The sequence below is a fragment of the Periophthalmus magnuspinnatus genome, chromosome 20 (genome assembly GCF_009829125.3).
Source record: "Periophthalmus magnuspinnatus isolate fPerMag1 chromosome 20, fPerMag1.2.pri, whole genome shotgun sequence".
NCBI classification, from domain to species: Eukaryota; Metazoa; Chordata; class Actinopteri; order Gobiiformes; family Gobiidae; genus Periophthalmus; species Periophthalmus magnuspinnatus.
The window spans coordinates 7,954,925-7,973,672 of NC_047145.1; the positions used below are offsets into that span (position 1 = coordinate 7,954,925).

Consider the following 18,748-nt stretch of genomic DNA (forward strand, 5'->3'; position numbering starts at 1 on the left):
ACATAACTCGTGCTCTTACTGCTTTGATAAAGGAAGTAAATTCACAACTGAACCTGGGCTGCCACTGAAATATTATGGACACATATATAAATGTTGCTTATTTTCAGACAGACCATGCCTCATGTGAAAGCTCTGACCTCCGTAATTCACTCACTGAGCTGCAGAGGCTGCACTAGCACTGATTCATGATTGACTGCAGGTGCTGCAGTGTAGGTATACAGACCAGAGTCCTTTTAGGTTTAAACCAACTGAATTTAGTCATAAGAATTGGCAATGAGAAACTTGTGTGAGTCTCATCAGTTTGTTTACCTCATATCTTCTTGTCTATCTATTATATTTAAAATAAAAATCATACAGTCAATTTTAATATTACAATGCGATATTAGATTGATATTTCCAGACTGTGGTGTGCGTTCACTTTGCAGCACACAGTAGTACCTTGACAGTTTTCTTCTTTGCGCCCTCGTCCTCATCTGCCTCCTCGTGCTCGTGGGCTCCCTGGGTGAGGTTGGTGTAGTTGGCCAGTTTGTTGAGGAGAGATGACACCATGGGATGGCTGTCCATTTCCTCCTGTGAGAAGACACAAGGGCCCGTTTGAGTTTTCTTTCATTCATTTCCTGTCAGTCATTATATGAGTCATTGTTTAGATAGATCTAATTGGTGGAAAGACAAATGTTTGTTAGAACAACATGTGTGGATAAGCACCATGCAGAGCGGTATAAAAAGAAGCAGAATGGCACCTTCTATAAACAAACTGACTTGAGCAACCCAAGGTCAGCCAAATAACAAACAGACAGGCCTACGCTCCACATCAGCAGCACAAACATGTCTAAACCAAGACACCTCCTCTCACCTTTACATCAGTAGTACAGACATGTCAGCTTTGTAAGCCCAGGCTCCTTCTCTCTCATTTAGAAAGTTGACATGTCAGTGCTGTTAATGTAAAATGTAAGACTGGGTTTAGACATGTCTGTACTGCTGATGTGAAGGTGAATGAGCCTGGGTTTACAAAGCTGTCGTGTTTGTGCTGCTGATGCAAACTCAGGCTTAAATCCCCTTTACATCAGCATGGATACATTAGCTTTCTAAACCCAGGCTACTTGTAATTCTCCAGTGGATTCAGCTTCCATTCTATGGGGAATGATGACAATTTATTGTATTTTTCTGCTAATGATGATCCAAGTTAGTTGTTTGATGTAATTGTAATAACACCACACAGCCTGGCCAAAAAAAAGTCACCACCTGGATTTAACTAAGCAAATAGGTAGGAGCTGATAATACAAGTCAGGTCCAGGTTCACCAACAGTCTGTGCTCAAAGAAGGAGGTCAGCTGACACCTGAATATACTGAAAGACCAGGTTATTCCATCATCCATAATTTTTTCTTCCTTGATGGCACGGGCATATTCCAGGATGACAATGCCAGGATTCAGGGTTCAGGAGCATGAGACATCATTTTCACACATGGATTGTCCACCATAGAGTCCAGACCTTAACCCCATTGAGAATCTTTGGGATGTGCTGGAGAAGGCTTTGTGCAGCGGTCAGACTCTACCATTATCAATGCAACATCTTGGTGAAAAATGAATGCAACATTGGATGGAAATAAATCTTGTGACATTGCAGAAGTGAAATCGAAACAATGCCACAGTGAATGCATGACGTAATCAAAGCTAAAGTTGGTCCAACGACAAATAAAGAATAAACTGAACTAAACTAAAGGTTTCTGCACGCAAATGTTGGCCACATACTACAGCAGCAACACATACACAGACAAACTACATCTATTAAGACCTTCATTTCTTTTACTCTTTAAACATGTCTATTTAAATCTATGTATGAGCCCAGGGTGTAATATTTAACAGCTAATAAACTTGAGCACACAGATCAGTACAGAAAAACATTGAGGTTAACTGAATGAGTATAATATTTAATAAGTTTGGTGATTATGCTGTGTTTTAACTATTCTTTAACTGTTCTATAAACTATATAGAACTCTCTTTGCAAACACTATTTAACTTTAAGAGGAGGTATTATGCAGAATCAATTTTTTGAGCTTTCTACAATTTTATAGCATTGTTCCCTATCAAAAACATGCCTGAAGAGGTTTTACACATCATCCATGCATGTTTGAGTAACTTGGTGATCTCTCGTGAGCCCTATTTGAACCCTCGTGACAGTTTGCTGTAGGATACTGGGCAATGCTCAAGTGACAAGCCGACGTCATCTATGCTCCCACGTGACAATTCTCCATAAATATACAAAAGCATGATACAAAACTCTACCCAACAACTTCACAAAGCTGTTAATACATCACTTTTGGCAAATATACTGTTTTTAAAACAATAAAAGGTAACATGTGTTAGCACTTAATACCCCATAGAAGTAAAGTAAAAATAGCATGATTGATGCAAATTCTGTAAATGACTCAAACTGAGGAATCAGATCAGCAACACAGACATGTCCACTTTCTAAATCCAGGCTCATTTATATATATATTTATTGTTTTCAGTCAGCATGAGACATGCAGATCAGTGCTCACTGCTTACCTCAAAAAGTGCCATGTTGGTGCCATCGTAGCTGTTGCTGTTGGCTTTGTCATTGTCTGTGTTGTTAATAAAGGGACTATTTTCTTTTGGGACGCCATCACCTGTGAACAGATGAGAGGAAGTTCAAAACACACTCAATGCGCACAAACAAAATACGTGTATAACAATCTTAGGACAGGGTCTTTTACAGAGTTATTGTCAAATTTCAAAATATGAGGTGTTTTAAAACTAATTTCTTCAAGTTAGGGGCAGTAATAACTCAATTATTAAGGTTAAGGTATACTTTATTGTCCAAGATGGGGAAATTTGTCCTCTGCATTTGACCCATCCTTCAATGACCCTGGGGCAAACTGTCAAGAATATTGAGTTCCTTTGGCAAGACACAGGAATCAATGCTTCCACTGTCTCTTGTGGAGTATGCATTTTTCAAATCAATGTTCACTTATCTACAATCATAACTTTAAACTGGGTTGCCACTAGCTGTCATGAGACACAAACACACTCAGACTTTACAGACTCATTATTAGCATGTATACAGACACGCTGTACTTCAAGTCACTCTGCACAATTGTTCTATTGCATAAAACACCTCGATTGGTGCTAGCATTGCTTGATAGCTTCAACTAATTGAGCCCTGCAGGATTTATGAGGGCCGCAGACGATTCAGATTAGAGCTCTATTAAATTGACTGTTAAATTTCTAAATGAGGAAACAGATAGGTCATATTTACAAAAATATGTATCCAACATACAATAGTAGATTAGTAGAATATACATGGGACCAAATTGTGAGACTTGATTTTGCAAAGGAATATGTTTCTGATACTGTTGGATCTCTAATAATAACAGAAAGAACAGAGTGCACTGTCCCAGCAGGACAAGCACAACAGAGCAAAGGAGGAGCGGCCCCGTCTTCAGAGGACATTCTAACAGCACACTGTGAGGTACACTGTGAGGCACACTGTGAGGTACACTGTGAGGCACACTGTGAGGTACACTGTGAGGGGCCCTCCTACATAAGCCCGTAAATGTTTAGAGTCACACACAGGCAGCAGAGCAGAGGTTAAGACAACTGTCACACAAGGTAGGTCCAAGTGTCATCACAATGTGTCAGAAAGTACTAGTGATGGAGCTCATCCCACTGCGCCCCCCTGTCTGCTTTTACAAGCCAGTGCCCAGAACTATAAAGAGCATGTAACACAAGTCTAGCATGTGGTCATGTGGATCAAGCCATTGTATAAACACTAAACAAGAGACCATGACATCTCCTTTTTGTGCCCAAATGCTGGTGTTGCCTCCAAAAAAAAGTGCAGTGGAGTAAAATACAGCCTCACCTATGGTCGGTGTAAGTAAGTGACAGTGCAGTCATCATATAACCAGAAGGTTGCCTGTTCAAATTTGTCTCTAACCAGTTAATGCCATTGTGTCCTTGGAAAACAGTCTTCCCAAGTATGAAAGAGTGTGTAAGTGAAGATCTATATAAGGTCTAATGGAGATCTATATAAGGTCTAATACAGATCAGTCATAGCATTAAGAGAAACTTAACTGTTCGAAGAATTTATTTCAGGACCCTGGACAGTGGATATTATTTACCACTTGAGGTCCTTACCTGCAAAATATAAATTCATCCAAACCACTTCGCACCAAGCTTATTCACTGCCAATTTCTCTTAATGACCTCTAAGGTGAGTATGCCTAGCACTCCTCTGTATGGGCAAGTGCTCTGTGATGGTAGGTGCCATGCATCAGAGCCCAGTGCTCTCTGAGCTGTGGGGCTGAGGGACTTCCCTGGTCCAGCTGCAGAGGGTAAGAGGCTTGGTGTGTGGCTTAGTGTGCCATAATCACAGCCAAAGTCAGCACGCCCTTGTTCTCTGCGAGCATTCTAACAGAGGAGCACAATAGGTAAGGAGGATAGAGTGTTTCCATAAGCTCTGATAACTCCAGTCACTTTTGTAGAATGTCTCCTCTGTATTGTGCAGGGGCTCAGAGCCTAGAGGACACAGAGCATCTTAAATGACACTCGTTAAATCCTCTTTGAGACCAGGCCATGGGTTAAAAATGGCAGAGGCTGCTGCTTATAGAACGTGCCCACGTGTATAGTCACACCGGAAGTCTTAGTTCTGAACCAAGACACAACTAGAGTGCGCTACTAGAGTACTATACAGTGGGTGATTGGACAGAAGGACAGAGGGCTGTGTGTACTATATTGCAAAACTGACTTCCAAACAAGATCATTGTGACATTTATGAAATATTGATATTTTTCAAAAGAATGAAACTCTGACAGTCACAGTAAGATAAGATGATCCATTATTGTTCCCCACTGGCAAAAATGTCTTGGGACACAGCACAAGCTAGAACACAAACATGCAGCACCCATGCAGCAGGCACACTCCAGACACACAACATACACTACTAAAGTGTACAGTACATGTTTCTCCATTAGTGACCAGAACATACTATCATGTTTAATGCTTAATCACCTATCACACGAAGGATTGTGTTATCTAATCAGTTAAAATTCATTATCTGAAATTAAAGGTTGCACCATTCTGGCAGAGGATTAGCTACCTGCTTGTCTTTATGGATATATTCCACACTGTGGCATTATACTTATCCATCTCTGTGTAGACATGCAGGTGATGCAAGCCAAGTGACTCAGAGGAACACTGATCTACCAACCCGAGGGTCAGAGGATTGAGTTCTGTTTGAACCAAGTTCTGTCATCATGCCCTTAAGCAAGATACATCACCACCCTTGTCCTGTTTGAATGGGGTGCCTGAGTTAGTAATTGCTGGTGGTTGGAGGGGCCAATGGCGTAGATTGCCAGTCTTGCTTCTGTCAGTCTACTCCAGAGAGGATGAGGCTACAACCAGTGAAATGAATAATGACTATAGACTATAGACTATAGTGTAACTCTCTGAAAAGGTTCAGCAAACGTGTACAGTGTATAACAAGTATAAGGCATCATTAAGTTACACAAATGTTCTCAAACTTGCTCACTTCCTTTCTGAGACAGATTCTTTTGCCCCATCTCTGAAAGCCCCCACAGAGTTGTGGGACTGGACAGTATATTTCCATGTCCAATGGTCTTTTTATAGATCCCAAACGTAAGGTGAATATTCACATACTACATATTTTTGTACATGTCCACTGTATATATGAGACCCTGATCTGTGAACCCCATTTACTGTAAGAATACATGTTTTTCAAGGTATTTTTAACAATAAAAACATCTTTAATTCAATATATATAATATAGAAAAATCTAATGTCATACAAGATATGGCAATAATATGACAAGTGGCTGGGGAAAACCTACCCAGAAAAGAAAAAGAATACACTGCACTACTGGTCTGATCAACTGGAAACTAAAGGTACTCAATGAACCACTCAGCCTATCACACCTGTATGTAAACAGCGGAAGAAAGGCAGACAAATGTATTGCCCAAAGACAATACGGAAGTACTTTTTGCTGTAATGGATCAAATTATTTAATATAAAGTGAGATACAGAAACCTGTAATCAAGTATTTGAAAGAATCAGGTTCATTTACTGTTTAAGAACAGACACAGCAGCCCAATCCAAACTCCAGACATCCACTAGTACAAGACAAATGGAACATATGTGCCCTACACCAGCTGTCAGGGCCAACCAAACACCCCACTCTCTGCAAGGATAGTACCCAGAGTACCACAAACGTCCTTCTCCTATGCCAGAAAAGGTGAGGGGAAGCTTCAGAGGTAAGTGGGGGCTGTGTAGATGAGGGGTGAGGAGCTGGCAGTGTGGAGGTGGTGGGGTCAGTGCACTGTAGCAGCAGACCTCAGGGACATGCTCCACATTCCCTACAGTAGCTCTGACAGGACCCTGGCCTATATATCACACAGACTCTGTGCAGACCCCCTCTGCCACTGGTGACAAAGCCTTTTCAGTCACAGATAATATACTGGCTGGACCAGTACTTGACTTTTCAAATTGATTTAGTCCTGGTTTAGAACTGATGTACTGATGAATCGACTGCTACATCAAGCAGTGCTGACCTAGATTTATTCTCTTGAGTTTCTTCATACATTCAGTCAATATTTAGTCATGGTTTAGTTATTTTTTAACATTTATACAGTTAGTGTGCACAAATATACAATCAGTGAGAAAGGTTGGACATCAAACAAGGGAAATCCCACTGAATTTAACTCTAATTTCAAGAAAGCCCTGGTTCCAGAGGGTGGTCTAATCTACATGTTTTGAGTGGCAGGGGAAAACAGAAAACCCAGATGAAACCTAGACACAGACAACACAGGAAGAACATACAATCCTTCTGCTAAAATGTTTTTTATTTTTACAAAATCAAAATTTCCGTGTCCCTCCACTTTTATGGACACCCATGTTATTCACGTCCCAGTGTCCTGAACTCAAAACCTCTAAATATGAACTACTACTATGAACCACCCCTTCAGTCAAACAGAGAGAACTGCGCCTTCTCAGAGTGACATTGGAGAACATCATCACCTACTGTCCTCTCCTATGGACTTCACAGACTGCACAGCTGCAGGTAAAAGGATTTCATGATTACACCATGACTCATGAGATCTACTGAAATCTGCCCACTACCCTCCTGACCACACTGTAGATCCAAGAAGACTGAAGGAGCCCTTACCGAGGTACTAACTCTTTAAACTCGTGCCCTCAGACAGGTGGTACAGGGCTACAGAGACCGTCACACTCTGACATCAGCACACATGGTGAGAAGTGTCAGGTCAAATACAGCTACAGGTGGTGTTAAGAATGGTGTGATCCCCTGGTCTTTGATTAAACTCAAACAAAAATGCAACAATAACAACTGCAGATTGACACTACTGGGCCTGGGCTTTTTCAGCAGTATTTTGAGTATTCTACCATTATAAGTTATTTTAAGCTTTTGTAATGTAGCCTTCTTATATTTGCCCCACAGTGGGGCTATATACAAAGGTGTACAGTACATCCTGAACAGGTTCATTTTACAAGATCTGAACACAGCATGAATTCCCTGAGCAGAATGTTGGCTTGGGCCTACAGTATACGGGACTGCCTGTTAATATCATCATCACCATAGGAGTGGTCTGTAATGAAGTGATCCAAATATTATATTTAAATATTTAAAACATACAAACAAACAACTATGTCATGATTACATTCCTGGGCAAAGCCATGCAGCTCAGCTCTTGTGTAAACAGTGCTATTTGAAACATATTTTTATTTTGTATAAAGCTTTTTTATAGCCTTTCTCTTGCAGTACTGTTAGTACATTACCAAGCATGACCAACTGACTCAAATGGAACAACTGAGATGACATTTTCACAGGCATCAAAACAGTGTTCTCACATACTTTTATTTCCATACAAAACTAATAATAATAATAATAATAATAATAATAATAATACTCAGGAGACACAGAGGTGCAGTGAGTTGAGTGATTGCCCTCCAAACGAAGGATAGAGGGTCATACCTCGACTGAGCACATGCTGTCCTTGGATCCCTGAACAAGATGCACCCCCCACATTGTTAAGGAAATAGATGGCTTAAAATGCAAAATTGCAAAACTGCAAAATGTAACTATGTTTCAGTTGTGCAGTCTGAAATGAATACCATCACAAAAAGGCTATACTCCACAACGCTATTGTTACTGGTCCACCCCTTTTGATATCACACTGTGTTGTGTTCTGGGTGTTGTGGTAAAGATAACGGGCTCAGTCTGGGTTTACAAGGTTTATGGCTTCAAAAATACAAATGGCATAAACTGCTGTGAGTATGAGGGGTCCAACATGTATCCTCTGGCATAAAATAATATATAGTGATCGAAAAGGAAGAATTTCTGTGAACCTTTTACACTACGTTGATGCTCTCTGCACTGTACAGTTGTCGCGATACTGAAAACAACCAAATAAAGTTCATCTGAGCGACTATTAAGTAGTGCATGAAAAGTGCCATCACAGCTGTATTACATAAGGGAGTGGGATTCCCCAGTGTGGCTGCAGCTGTCTGTGGGGGCCTGACCATTAGAAAGCTTAACTGCCCCATCACCATGAGATCACGGGATGTGCTCGCAGAGAGGAGAAGTGACCACGCAGACTATTTATAAGCCGTAAGCTTTGCTCTGACGCGCCATAAGCTGCCTACATCGCCACAGTTAGACACTCTGTACCAGCAGAAAGGAAAAGTGCGAAGGAGATGTCAGAGAGCAAGAGACAAGACTACATAAGTCACAGTACTACATGTTTATCTGTATTGTAATAATAAGAACATATTGAATTATATATATAGTGATGAGACTATAAAAAAAATATAAACTTGATCTCAATACTAAGAAATAGAATGTGATTTTCAACATATTTTCTTTTATATTACCATGTGGTCTTCAGTCATCCAGGTAGGTTCCATCGTGGTCCATGGGTGTATACTAGTCCATGCGTCTTATACTTGTTCTGATACAATTCAAGATCATTCTAAAACAATTCAAGAAAGGTTCATTTCCGTCCTGTAAATGTGACTTTTTTAGTATCAATATCTGTTCAAATGAGTTTTGATACTAGTTTTAGAATCAATTATTTATTTTCAACACTTTTGACAACTCTACCACTCTTTTGAACATTATTATATATTTATTGCTGTTAACTAACAATAATTCTAATTATCACTTCTATTTTTATCCAAGACATTTTTTGACTAAAACTGGGCAGCCATAGTTATAGTGAGAATCTGAAAATCAATTCTTCATCTTTAGTGATATTTGTGGAGCCTCACCGAGCATCATTGACCCTAAATGTCACAACTAGCTAAAGGTTAAGCCTGAGATAGCCTGCAAATCTGTCAGCTTTACTCTTAAGCTAAACATTCAAAAAGATTTACTCTAGAATGGGACATTTCTTTTACAAACTACATATGTACCTAAATCCGAAGGTGTACATTAGGTGTACAAAATACTGGAGCAACTGAGGAATGAACTGAATTAAAGGTTACAGCACCACTGCAAGACAAGACAGTGAAAATAGTCTTCCAAATTTCATCATTTCTGCCAGTATTTATAGTTAACAATGTTTAAAATTTCCATGAAACAACTAAAGCTATCAAAAGTATTCTAGAAATTGTTCAAAAAACTGAAAACTAAAACCATAAAAAACACAACTAAACTAGAAAATTGTGCTGTCACAATAGGAATGGGCATGATACTGAATACTGTATCTTATACGTGTTCTGATACAGCGCAAGACTATTGTAAAGCTATTCAGGAAAGGTTCATTTCTATCCTGTTGATGCAACTTTTTTTGTATCAATACCTGCTCAAATGAGTATCTAGTTTCAATACTAGTTTTAATATCAATTAGTATCCGATTTTGATACTTTTGACACCTGCACTAAAAAACCTAAAACTATTGAAAAATGCGCCGTTAGCTCGTTGCTAGAAGGTTGATTTGCGAAGCATGTAGACGAACTCACCCTTCCGTCGAGTGCTTCCCCCGTGCTCCATCCTGAGGAGCAGCTGGCCCAAAGGGGGAGTCAAGGAAGGGCTGGGGTCCTAGGAGCGCTCCCTGTGGTACTCCAGGCAAAACAGGGGGTCCTCACATAAAACTGATCCCGCTAGTGAGGTGCACGCGTCAGGAATGCTGCGTCTCTGCCTCTCTGCATATTGTGAGGATCAGCTATTTCTGTGACACATGCGCTCGTGTGTGTGTGTTTGTGTGTGTTTGTGTGTGAGAGAGAGAGCATCACAAAGCTCCCTCCCTCACTCACCTTCATTACAGCACAAACACAGGGGGAGGAGCCAACTCAGCCTGGACACTACGAGCAGCCACAATGTGCACAGAGAACCAGGAGATTTTGAAAGGGTTTTAATATGCCAAGGATTGATCAGTTTATAAAATTACTTTTACATTTATTCATTTTTATTTAATTATTCTTTTTTTTCTTTTTTTTTTCCTTCCAATTGACACAATAGGACATGTTTACATTGTTTACATTTCTTGAAATGTATTTTTTTTGTTCTGATTGATTGACCAATGTGAAATAAATAAATGCATTCTGGCTAATTCAGTGTTTGCATTGTTTTGTATGTCATTATGTTTATTAATTTCATTTATCTGTCGTGGAATTTCACTTCAGTTCATATTTTATAGAAGATTATCAACCATCTTTTTTGGACATACTTTTTTGACAAATTTTAACAAAAAATTTGACTGAGAGCAATCCAGTATTAAATGATGAGTTATGAATGACATCCCAAAGGTAGGCATGTCTGCTGTGTACAGTTGGGCAACTAATTTTAGTTGTGGGTTTTGCTGTGGGTTTTTGAATAGATTTTGATTTTATTTGAAATTTGTATGCGTGTTTGTTTATTATCCTTTATAGAAAGATGTCCACAATAAAATATTTTAACAAAAGTAAAGAATAAATAAATGATTATTGAAAAAGTTTGGGAAAAAACATAATTTAGCATTATATTAAAATAAATACTGTTGTGCAGCCCAATAATAATCAAGTTAAAGAGAGGTTCTTACACTTCCATGTAGAATTAATGTTAACACTATATTTGAAAACACTGTATTTGCCAAAAACAACGTATTAACACAAGTTGTTGGTTTGTTTTTGACTCTGACGCACTAATGAAACTATTATAAATCGCAAAAGGTTTGTGAAGTTGGAGCGTATTGTTTTGTATCATGCTTTTGTATATTTATGGAGATTTGTTGTGTGGGAGCTTGTGGGCTGAGCATTGGACAGGGTCATACTGCTAACTGTGAGGAGGGTTTGAATAATGCCCGGGAGAGATCACTGAATTACTAAACACTGCATGAATGACATCTAAAACATCTCCAGACATGTCTTTGATGAGGGGACACTGTTAAAATATCAGAAATCTCCAAAAAGTACATTTTGCATAACACCCCGTTTAAATGCCACCAGTCCTACCATTCCTGTGGGCCCTTATTACTACTACATATTCTATCTTTAGAATGGGGTTATGTTCTTAAAACGTTGTATATAACCGGAAGCTGAAATCCATGAGTATAAGTGTAAAAAGACAAGCACTGGTGATAAAACGAGATGGTGTTCTAGTGGAGAGGCAGAGTGTGAACGTGTGAATCAATAAGTGCTTACTGTTAAAGTGACGGAGGGCCTCATTTTACACTGACCTCAGGCAGGCAGTGATGGAGCAGTAGCAGCAGTACTGTGATGGATGTATCTGGAGAATTCTGTACACAGTATTGACTACAATCACACACAATTTGAAAGCTGTTCCCAAGCCAAGCCCGCTTCACATTTACAAAAATAATTAATAAAAATTAGTCCTATTTTCTTTTTGTTAAATTGAACATGGAAACAGGCCATTTGTCACACTGCACAAAATCTATAAAGTAATAAAAGGTCTGTCTGCAACTACACTGAAATATGATACCCATTTCCATCAATCAAACTTTTCTAGTTTAAGATTTATGTGGCACAACTTCTATCAAGACAATGAAATGGATCAAACATAGATAAGACTCATGAAGACCAAAGAAATGCTGTTTTTGTTATGCCTGCTTTTAAATTTAGTAAGCAATATGATTTATAGCTAAACAAATTATTATATTGCATTATTGCTAACTGAAGTTCATAGCAAAATCTAATAGGCATAGTAGAATAGAGTTAGTTCTGAGGTGATTTGAAATATGGCAGTTTTTAAACAGTCTTGTGGGGTATGAGCATGTGTATGCTAACTGCTAAGGCTGCAAGATTAATCGTGATTGAAGCATCATTTCCACAAACAAGACAATATTCTTCCCAATTCTGCATAAAAGCTGCTAAGCCTGTAGTTTAGATCTGCACAAACCTGTTCTGAAATGTGACTCTTGTATTAATTTGTTAGTTCATAGTTCAGTCTATTAATCAATTCTCCTGGCTGTGAAATGTGAACTTTGAACAAAATCCCATTATTAAAACACAAATCTAATCGTCATCACAATGTTGGTTAGAAAAATTGCAATTAGATATTTTCCCCAAATCTTGCAGCTCTATTACCTGCTCACACTTTCCTCCATTTCCTCCTTCATCCATTTCTACACTTTAGTCAGTTGCATGCAACCTTTTACTGTGATCCAACTGGTGAGTGAATGGTCAATTTCACCTTAGCTCACCTCAGCTCACTTAAGCCTAGCTAGCGTGCTATGTACCCCCCGCCGTAGGATGGACGAGCCAGTGGGCGGGGCAGTGGGCGGAGGCGTGGGCCTGTGGTTGGACCCCTGTGTTACCTTTGTCATAGCCGCTCATTAATCCATTTGTCTAAGAGCATGCGGAGGAAGAGCTAAGAACTTAACCAGATTAAGCTAATCCTGGACTTTTTATAAAGCACAGTGCTAGGTGAGGAGGAAGAGAGTGTTAAATGGAAGGGGGCACAGGAATCATCACAGGTGACTCTCTGGTCAGCACCTCCCACCCACGAGACAGGATATAAGAAATCAATTGATAAAATATCAGTTGTTTCAAATGGTCAGTGATTAGCTTGTGGCATTTTAATAGAGAGTTCTACAGCCAATAGTTCAGACATGTATGAAATGAACAAGGATGGTATATCAGTTCCAGTATTGGTGTCGGCTGATAGTCTTGGGCACACACAGACTTTGGTAGAGCCAATGTGTCATTCCCAGTTTGTCCTCAGTGCATCAGATTTGTCTTTTTGAGCAAACTCATGAGGAATAATGGAATGGAAATCAAATTGAGATTTCAAGTCAATTGTAATTGATCTTGCAGCATGACACTATGGCTGTTGTCACAAAACTTAATTTTAGACAATTCTTTAGACAATGGAATGTGTTTTTTCAGCATTAATGTTAAAACTTTCTTTTATATTACGATGCGGCCTTATATCTGTGTGATCCCTCAGATGTCCAGGTAGGTTCCATAGTGGTCCATGGGTGTATACTAGTCTATGTGTCCTATACTTGTTCTGATACAGCTCAAGATCATTCTAAAGCTAAAACGATGAGCTAAGCTCAGGAAAGATTTATTTCTGTCCTATGAATGTGAGTTTTTAGTTTTAATACTTGTTCAAATGAGTATCTAGTTTTGATACTAGTTTTAGTAACTGATTAGAATCTGATTTTCAATACTTACAGCCCTATGCTATACTTCTATGTTCCATAGCGTCCTAATTGACCATCCACGCTCGAACTCATTAGGCAGCAGTGCAGATGTGTGGGGCTTACAGGCAGTTTGGAGTAGCAGTTGTTGAGAGTATAAGGAGGATTTAGGTCTATCAAACAGTGGTGAGTGGAATGTCAGATGGAGTCACTTATGTGAGGCAGTCTGAGCTCAGGACTGCCACAGCACCACACTTAATGATGCCCTAAGCCTTTAAACCTGCAGGTGAACAGGCCAGCCGCTTATGTAACAGGAGGGAGGGAGGGGGAGAAGGACACAGAGAGACGGAGGGAGGGAGAGAGACAGTGGAAAAAGAGAGGGAGCCACAAGTGATGGAGGCAAAGCAAGGCAAGCAAAAAAAACAAACAAAAAAAACACAAAAGGAACTATGCTGAAAATTCCAAAACAATTGAAGTGCCTATTACAGATTAGATTACTCATTTAATTACTACATGGTTAGAATTATTTAATTAATACATGGTAAGAATTGACTAAAAATTTTGTCTAGTTTTGAATTCTGGTGAAGTTTACCATTTTACATCCCCAGTACCGTTACCTAGCAACCATAATATTAACAAGGGCCGAAACTTGTCTAAATTGCAAAATAGATAAAATTGGACTAATATAAATAAATGACAATGCCTAAACTGCCAAAAAATACCTTCCATGTGAAGACTAGATTTCCAGGGTCTTTAATGTGGGACTAAACACCTAAATTCCACCTACAACCACATTTCAAATAGAGCTGGGCAATATCTGGAGAACTACAGGGGGGAGTGAGGGGGAGAAGGGGCAAGTATGGGGATATAAGGAACAGTGTGATTAATCTAACAAATAATCCTTCTTCTGCAGCCAGGTGTTTTTAATCAGAAACAAGTGGCTGTGGCATCATGCAGGGCAGTCCTGCATGATGTCACCAGCTACTTGAAATTGCAGGTCTCTGGAGGCTGTACACAATTAGTTTTGATTGTTTTTGACCAGAAAGCTGTGAATTTATGTAGCTTGCGCTGAACCACAGCTCCAACCTCGGCCAGCGGGGGTCACTATTTCCCAGCCTGTAACAGCAGTCTCATTATATAGTCCGTTTCGTAAGGTTACATAATCTCACAGGAACCCAGACACGCACAGCCAAAATGTGCAACTACACCCAAAATATGACAAATCACCCCCTGAGCCTGTATAAAATACACTTCAAACAGCACGCTTTATGTGCCGTGCGTTAAGTGGAGAGTGAGGCTAATGAGAAGCTAACCGCAGCCAGGCTAAAAGTGATTAGCACAGAGAGAGAGGGAGAGGGAGACAGACCACAGGTTCACAAGCTCACTCGGCCTCAGACAGGGCAGAGCCAAATGTGCGTTATCAGTGCGGCACATGGAAGAGATGAGCTGTGACTAAGGGATAAGAGAGAGGGGAGGGTAAACAGGTGAGTATTCAAGTGAAAATATATAGTAATATATAGTAAAAACAAATATACATTTAAAAATTTAAAGTGTCAACAAAATTATGTAAACCTTATTAAAGGTCCTATATTACGCAAATGTGACTCATGTGAGCTGTCATGCTGGAATGTTGCTCTCATTAAAAGCATACCTGGAGTTGTGTTTTGTCTCATTCACACATGTTTGAGTAACCCTGCATTAACGGGCTGTCTACATCTTCTAAACTCAAAATGCTCTGTTCCACTTTGTGATGTCATTAAGTGGTGGTTTTAAGGTCAACATGTTTTAGCCTCAATAGAACAGCTTTACGCTTTAATACTTTAGAATAATCTGAAGTTGTTGTTTTTATCTTTTATATTTTTATTTTCCTTTCGTGTAGTTCATATTGTCATTAGAACAGAGAGGAGTGAAGCAGTTTCATTGAGGCCAAAACAATAGCTGTAACTTCAAAGTTGGCAAATCCAGGGCTGAAATGATACAAATGATTCCAGTGAAGGTGTATGAAGTTTAAAAACACAGTGGAACACTTCCTGCATTGCTGTATTACTGTTTAAGAGAATAACATAGGCTAAATATGCAGGATTTGTGTATTAAAACTTGAAACAAGGTTAGGTTAGAGTATTGAAGTGAAAATAAAACATTTAAGTGAAAAACTGTAAACAATACGGCATAAGCCTTATTATAGTATTACAACTGCTATTATGTTGTTTATATGCAACATTAATTTCAAATGCGGTTGAAAGAACAATGAATAACTTTGTGGTGTGAAATTTGCTGAAAGATTAAAAGAAATTTAAACTGGACATAAATGCACTGTAGGCAGACTTGAGCAGAACAGACAGCAGTTCAAAAATGTTCTAAATTGTCTATGGTAAAATAAAATGTATTTTCCAAGTGTAGATGATAACAAAAGAGATGGGGCTATACTGTAAAAAAATATTAGCTAATACAAGCCTGATTTTTAAGCTGCCATGTCAGAATTTGTATTGATCCAATACAGATATATCATATAGGCAGCTCTTGAGGTCAAAATAAGTTTGCTGCGTACTGTTTAGATATGAGACGATAAGTGGTACCAAGGTATACCATGGTATTAAAATGCCACAGTATCAATACCATGCGGATGGACTTCTGACAGTACTGACACCTCATCTGTGGAAAAGCAGTGCTCCTTACAGTAGTGCTGTTACAGTCCCTTAACTCACTCTTGACATGGTCCTTATGTCTGACCCTCACATGCACACTGCACGAGGCAGACCATGCCACGGAGCACCCATGTGCGCCCGTAAACACACACAGAGTTATGAGCTAACCCGCTAGCCTTTACATTAAAAGTATAATAAAAGTTCAGAGCTGACATAGTGCCTGTGTATCAGACATCAGTAGGGAAGGAGGCACGCTCTCTGACTGTGCCAGAAGGTTTTCCACTGCATCCACAAGACACATGAACTTCACTTATTTACTCACAGGTGCAAACACACAATGCAGAGTTACTCGTTACATGGCACTAATTTCATGCATGTACTAAATATATAACCAGAGCCAAAGGCACGTGAAAAACATATGTCTATCGCGCTGGGAAAATGCAGTCTTTGAGACTGCATATCAAAAACGTATATAAAAAGCACATGGCTTTGTAAAAAAAAAAAAAAACGTGGTTAAGAGTGGCACCTCACATTGTCGTCTTTTCTGTTTTCTTCTGCACATTTCAAAAGCCTACATATATCTAATCACATTTAAATCCATGTGTGCCTATTGTAGAGTACCTGACCACAAGCTGCTTTTGTGCCTTGATATTAATTGACTTTTGGTCACAGTTATCATACGTTTGAAATTTCATACGGTCCAATCCCCAGTGCTGTCTCCATCCAAGTATAAAGCATTTTATTGTTTGATAGACAGGAAGTGCATGTTAGCAGGCTAGTTGTTGTTAGCTTTACCATCACGGCCAAATGCTTTGAGAGTTATGAAAACCTACAAACTGCAAACTGTTTAAAAATCACGTACAGCGCTTATCAGAAAAGCATACCTCCTCCAAAACAAACATGGTGGAATGAAGCAACAGCATAGGTTTACACTGAAACACACTTTAGTACACAGTGGAGTAGTGAGAATACTTCCTCACTTCAAATCACATGATAAAAGTTCATGAGGGCAAATATTTGTGACAATTAGAAGTAATAGTGCTTTAGAGGAACAGGAGAAGCCATGACAGGGAGGCTGGACTATAAACTGGCTCTAAGCAGATCCAGACCTGAGCAGAGACAAACAGGAAGTGCTGAACTGTTAGTGGACACATGGACAGCACCCAGCCTGTGGACATTGTACATTTATTTCCTCTTACATATTGGTTAGAACGCAATACACACTTAGACATTAAAAAATATTAGCAGCTACTCTTTTGCAATACTGAGAAAAAGCTCACTACTCAATAGTTTGATAGCAGAATAAAAAAATTACATTGAGGTCATGGCTCTCAGTGAGTACAGTTTTCAGTAAGCAATTTAATTAAAATATGATATCTTTTGGGTGGGCCAAAGTCCTCAAAAAGGTCCTTAAAATCAGGGAGTAGTGATGTTAATGAAACCCTTAAATAAAAAGCCCGTTACCAAAATGTTTGTCATCAATTGTAATTAATACATTCCATAGTAATTATTGACAAAATGCTAAATAACGGTTATAAAGTGTTCAGATAAAGAAGCACTCAACCAATTCAGGAAAGTCTGAATTTGTCTGCAGTTTTTACATTCTTTTCATAGACTGTACATAAAATTGGACTGAGGAAGTGTGGCGTCACCTACAGCATCCGGCTCCAGCCAAATGAAGCTCACCAGGGCAAGCAGTTGTAGCAGCTAATTTCCATTTTGGAAATCTGAGTGCATAACCAAAGAGCCAATCAGGAGCAAAGATGTTGAAAGTACCCTGCAAAAGAGCAAGGGGCATGCGTCTTGCAATGACGCACGATATCTGTCAATCAAAACTGTTGCCAATGCTAGCAGGAGCCGACCTCAGGGGAAAAAGGGCACCTGACTCGTCTGTTATTAATGTTCATATCTTGATTTATGGTCAAAATAGTGAAATAAATATACCAGTTTCATGTAGAACAATTTAAAACAAACATCCTAAGGTCAGAATGACAAGCCTGACAGCAGCAGTTACAGAGAGAGGGTGCATCATTTTTCAATATAAAGTGAATTGGAATGTGACGGCTAGCAGGCTAGCTATGTCCATCTATGAAGTCTATGGTTCTGATCCATGAGGAACTACTTCAACTACTGCTCATTACACCACATAGGTAGACATAATGCTAAAAGCTACAACAGATACACCTAAGTGCAGAGAATGTGACGGTGCTTGTGCAGGCTAACGTTACTAAGAAGCACATGTTTGACTTGCTTCCACATGGTCAGGCAGCAAACTGGACTATGAGCAACGGTCACAACAGCATGACAAGGAGAGGAGTCTAGTCTGAGGAATTCCCATGGGAAAAATCTTGTCTGAAAAGCAATGTTTAAATCATAAGAAATTCAAATGTCTTCATAAAGTTGGTCATATGCTGTGTGAATGACAGTCAATACATTTTATGACGTCAACAAGTCTGAAAAAAACATCGC

General features: G+C 39.3%; 1 protein-coding gene across 4 annotated transcripts in view; it reads right to left on the reverse strand.

The window, feature by feature from the left end:
- The window catches only part of slc12a7b (solute carrier family 12 member 7b), a 57,122-nt gene that overhangs the window by 32,581 nt on the left and 5,793 nt on the right, over positions 1-18,748 (reverse strand). For all 4 annotated transcript variants that reach the window (XM_055229889.1, XM_055229888.1, XM_055229887.1 and 1 more), the window contains exons 2-3: positions 2,549-2,649; positions 439-570 (exon numbers count right to left, since the gene is read on the reverse strand). In XM_055229889.1, coding sequence (XP_055085864.1) covers positions 439-570; positions 2,549-2,649 — 233 coding nt within the window. The remainder of the gene's footprint in view (positions 1-438; positions 571-2,548; positions 2,650-18,748) is intronic.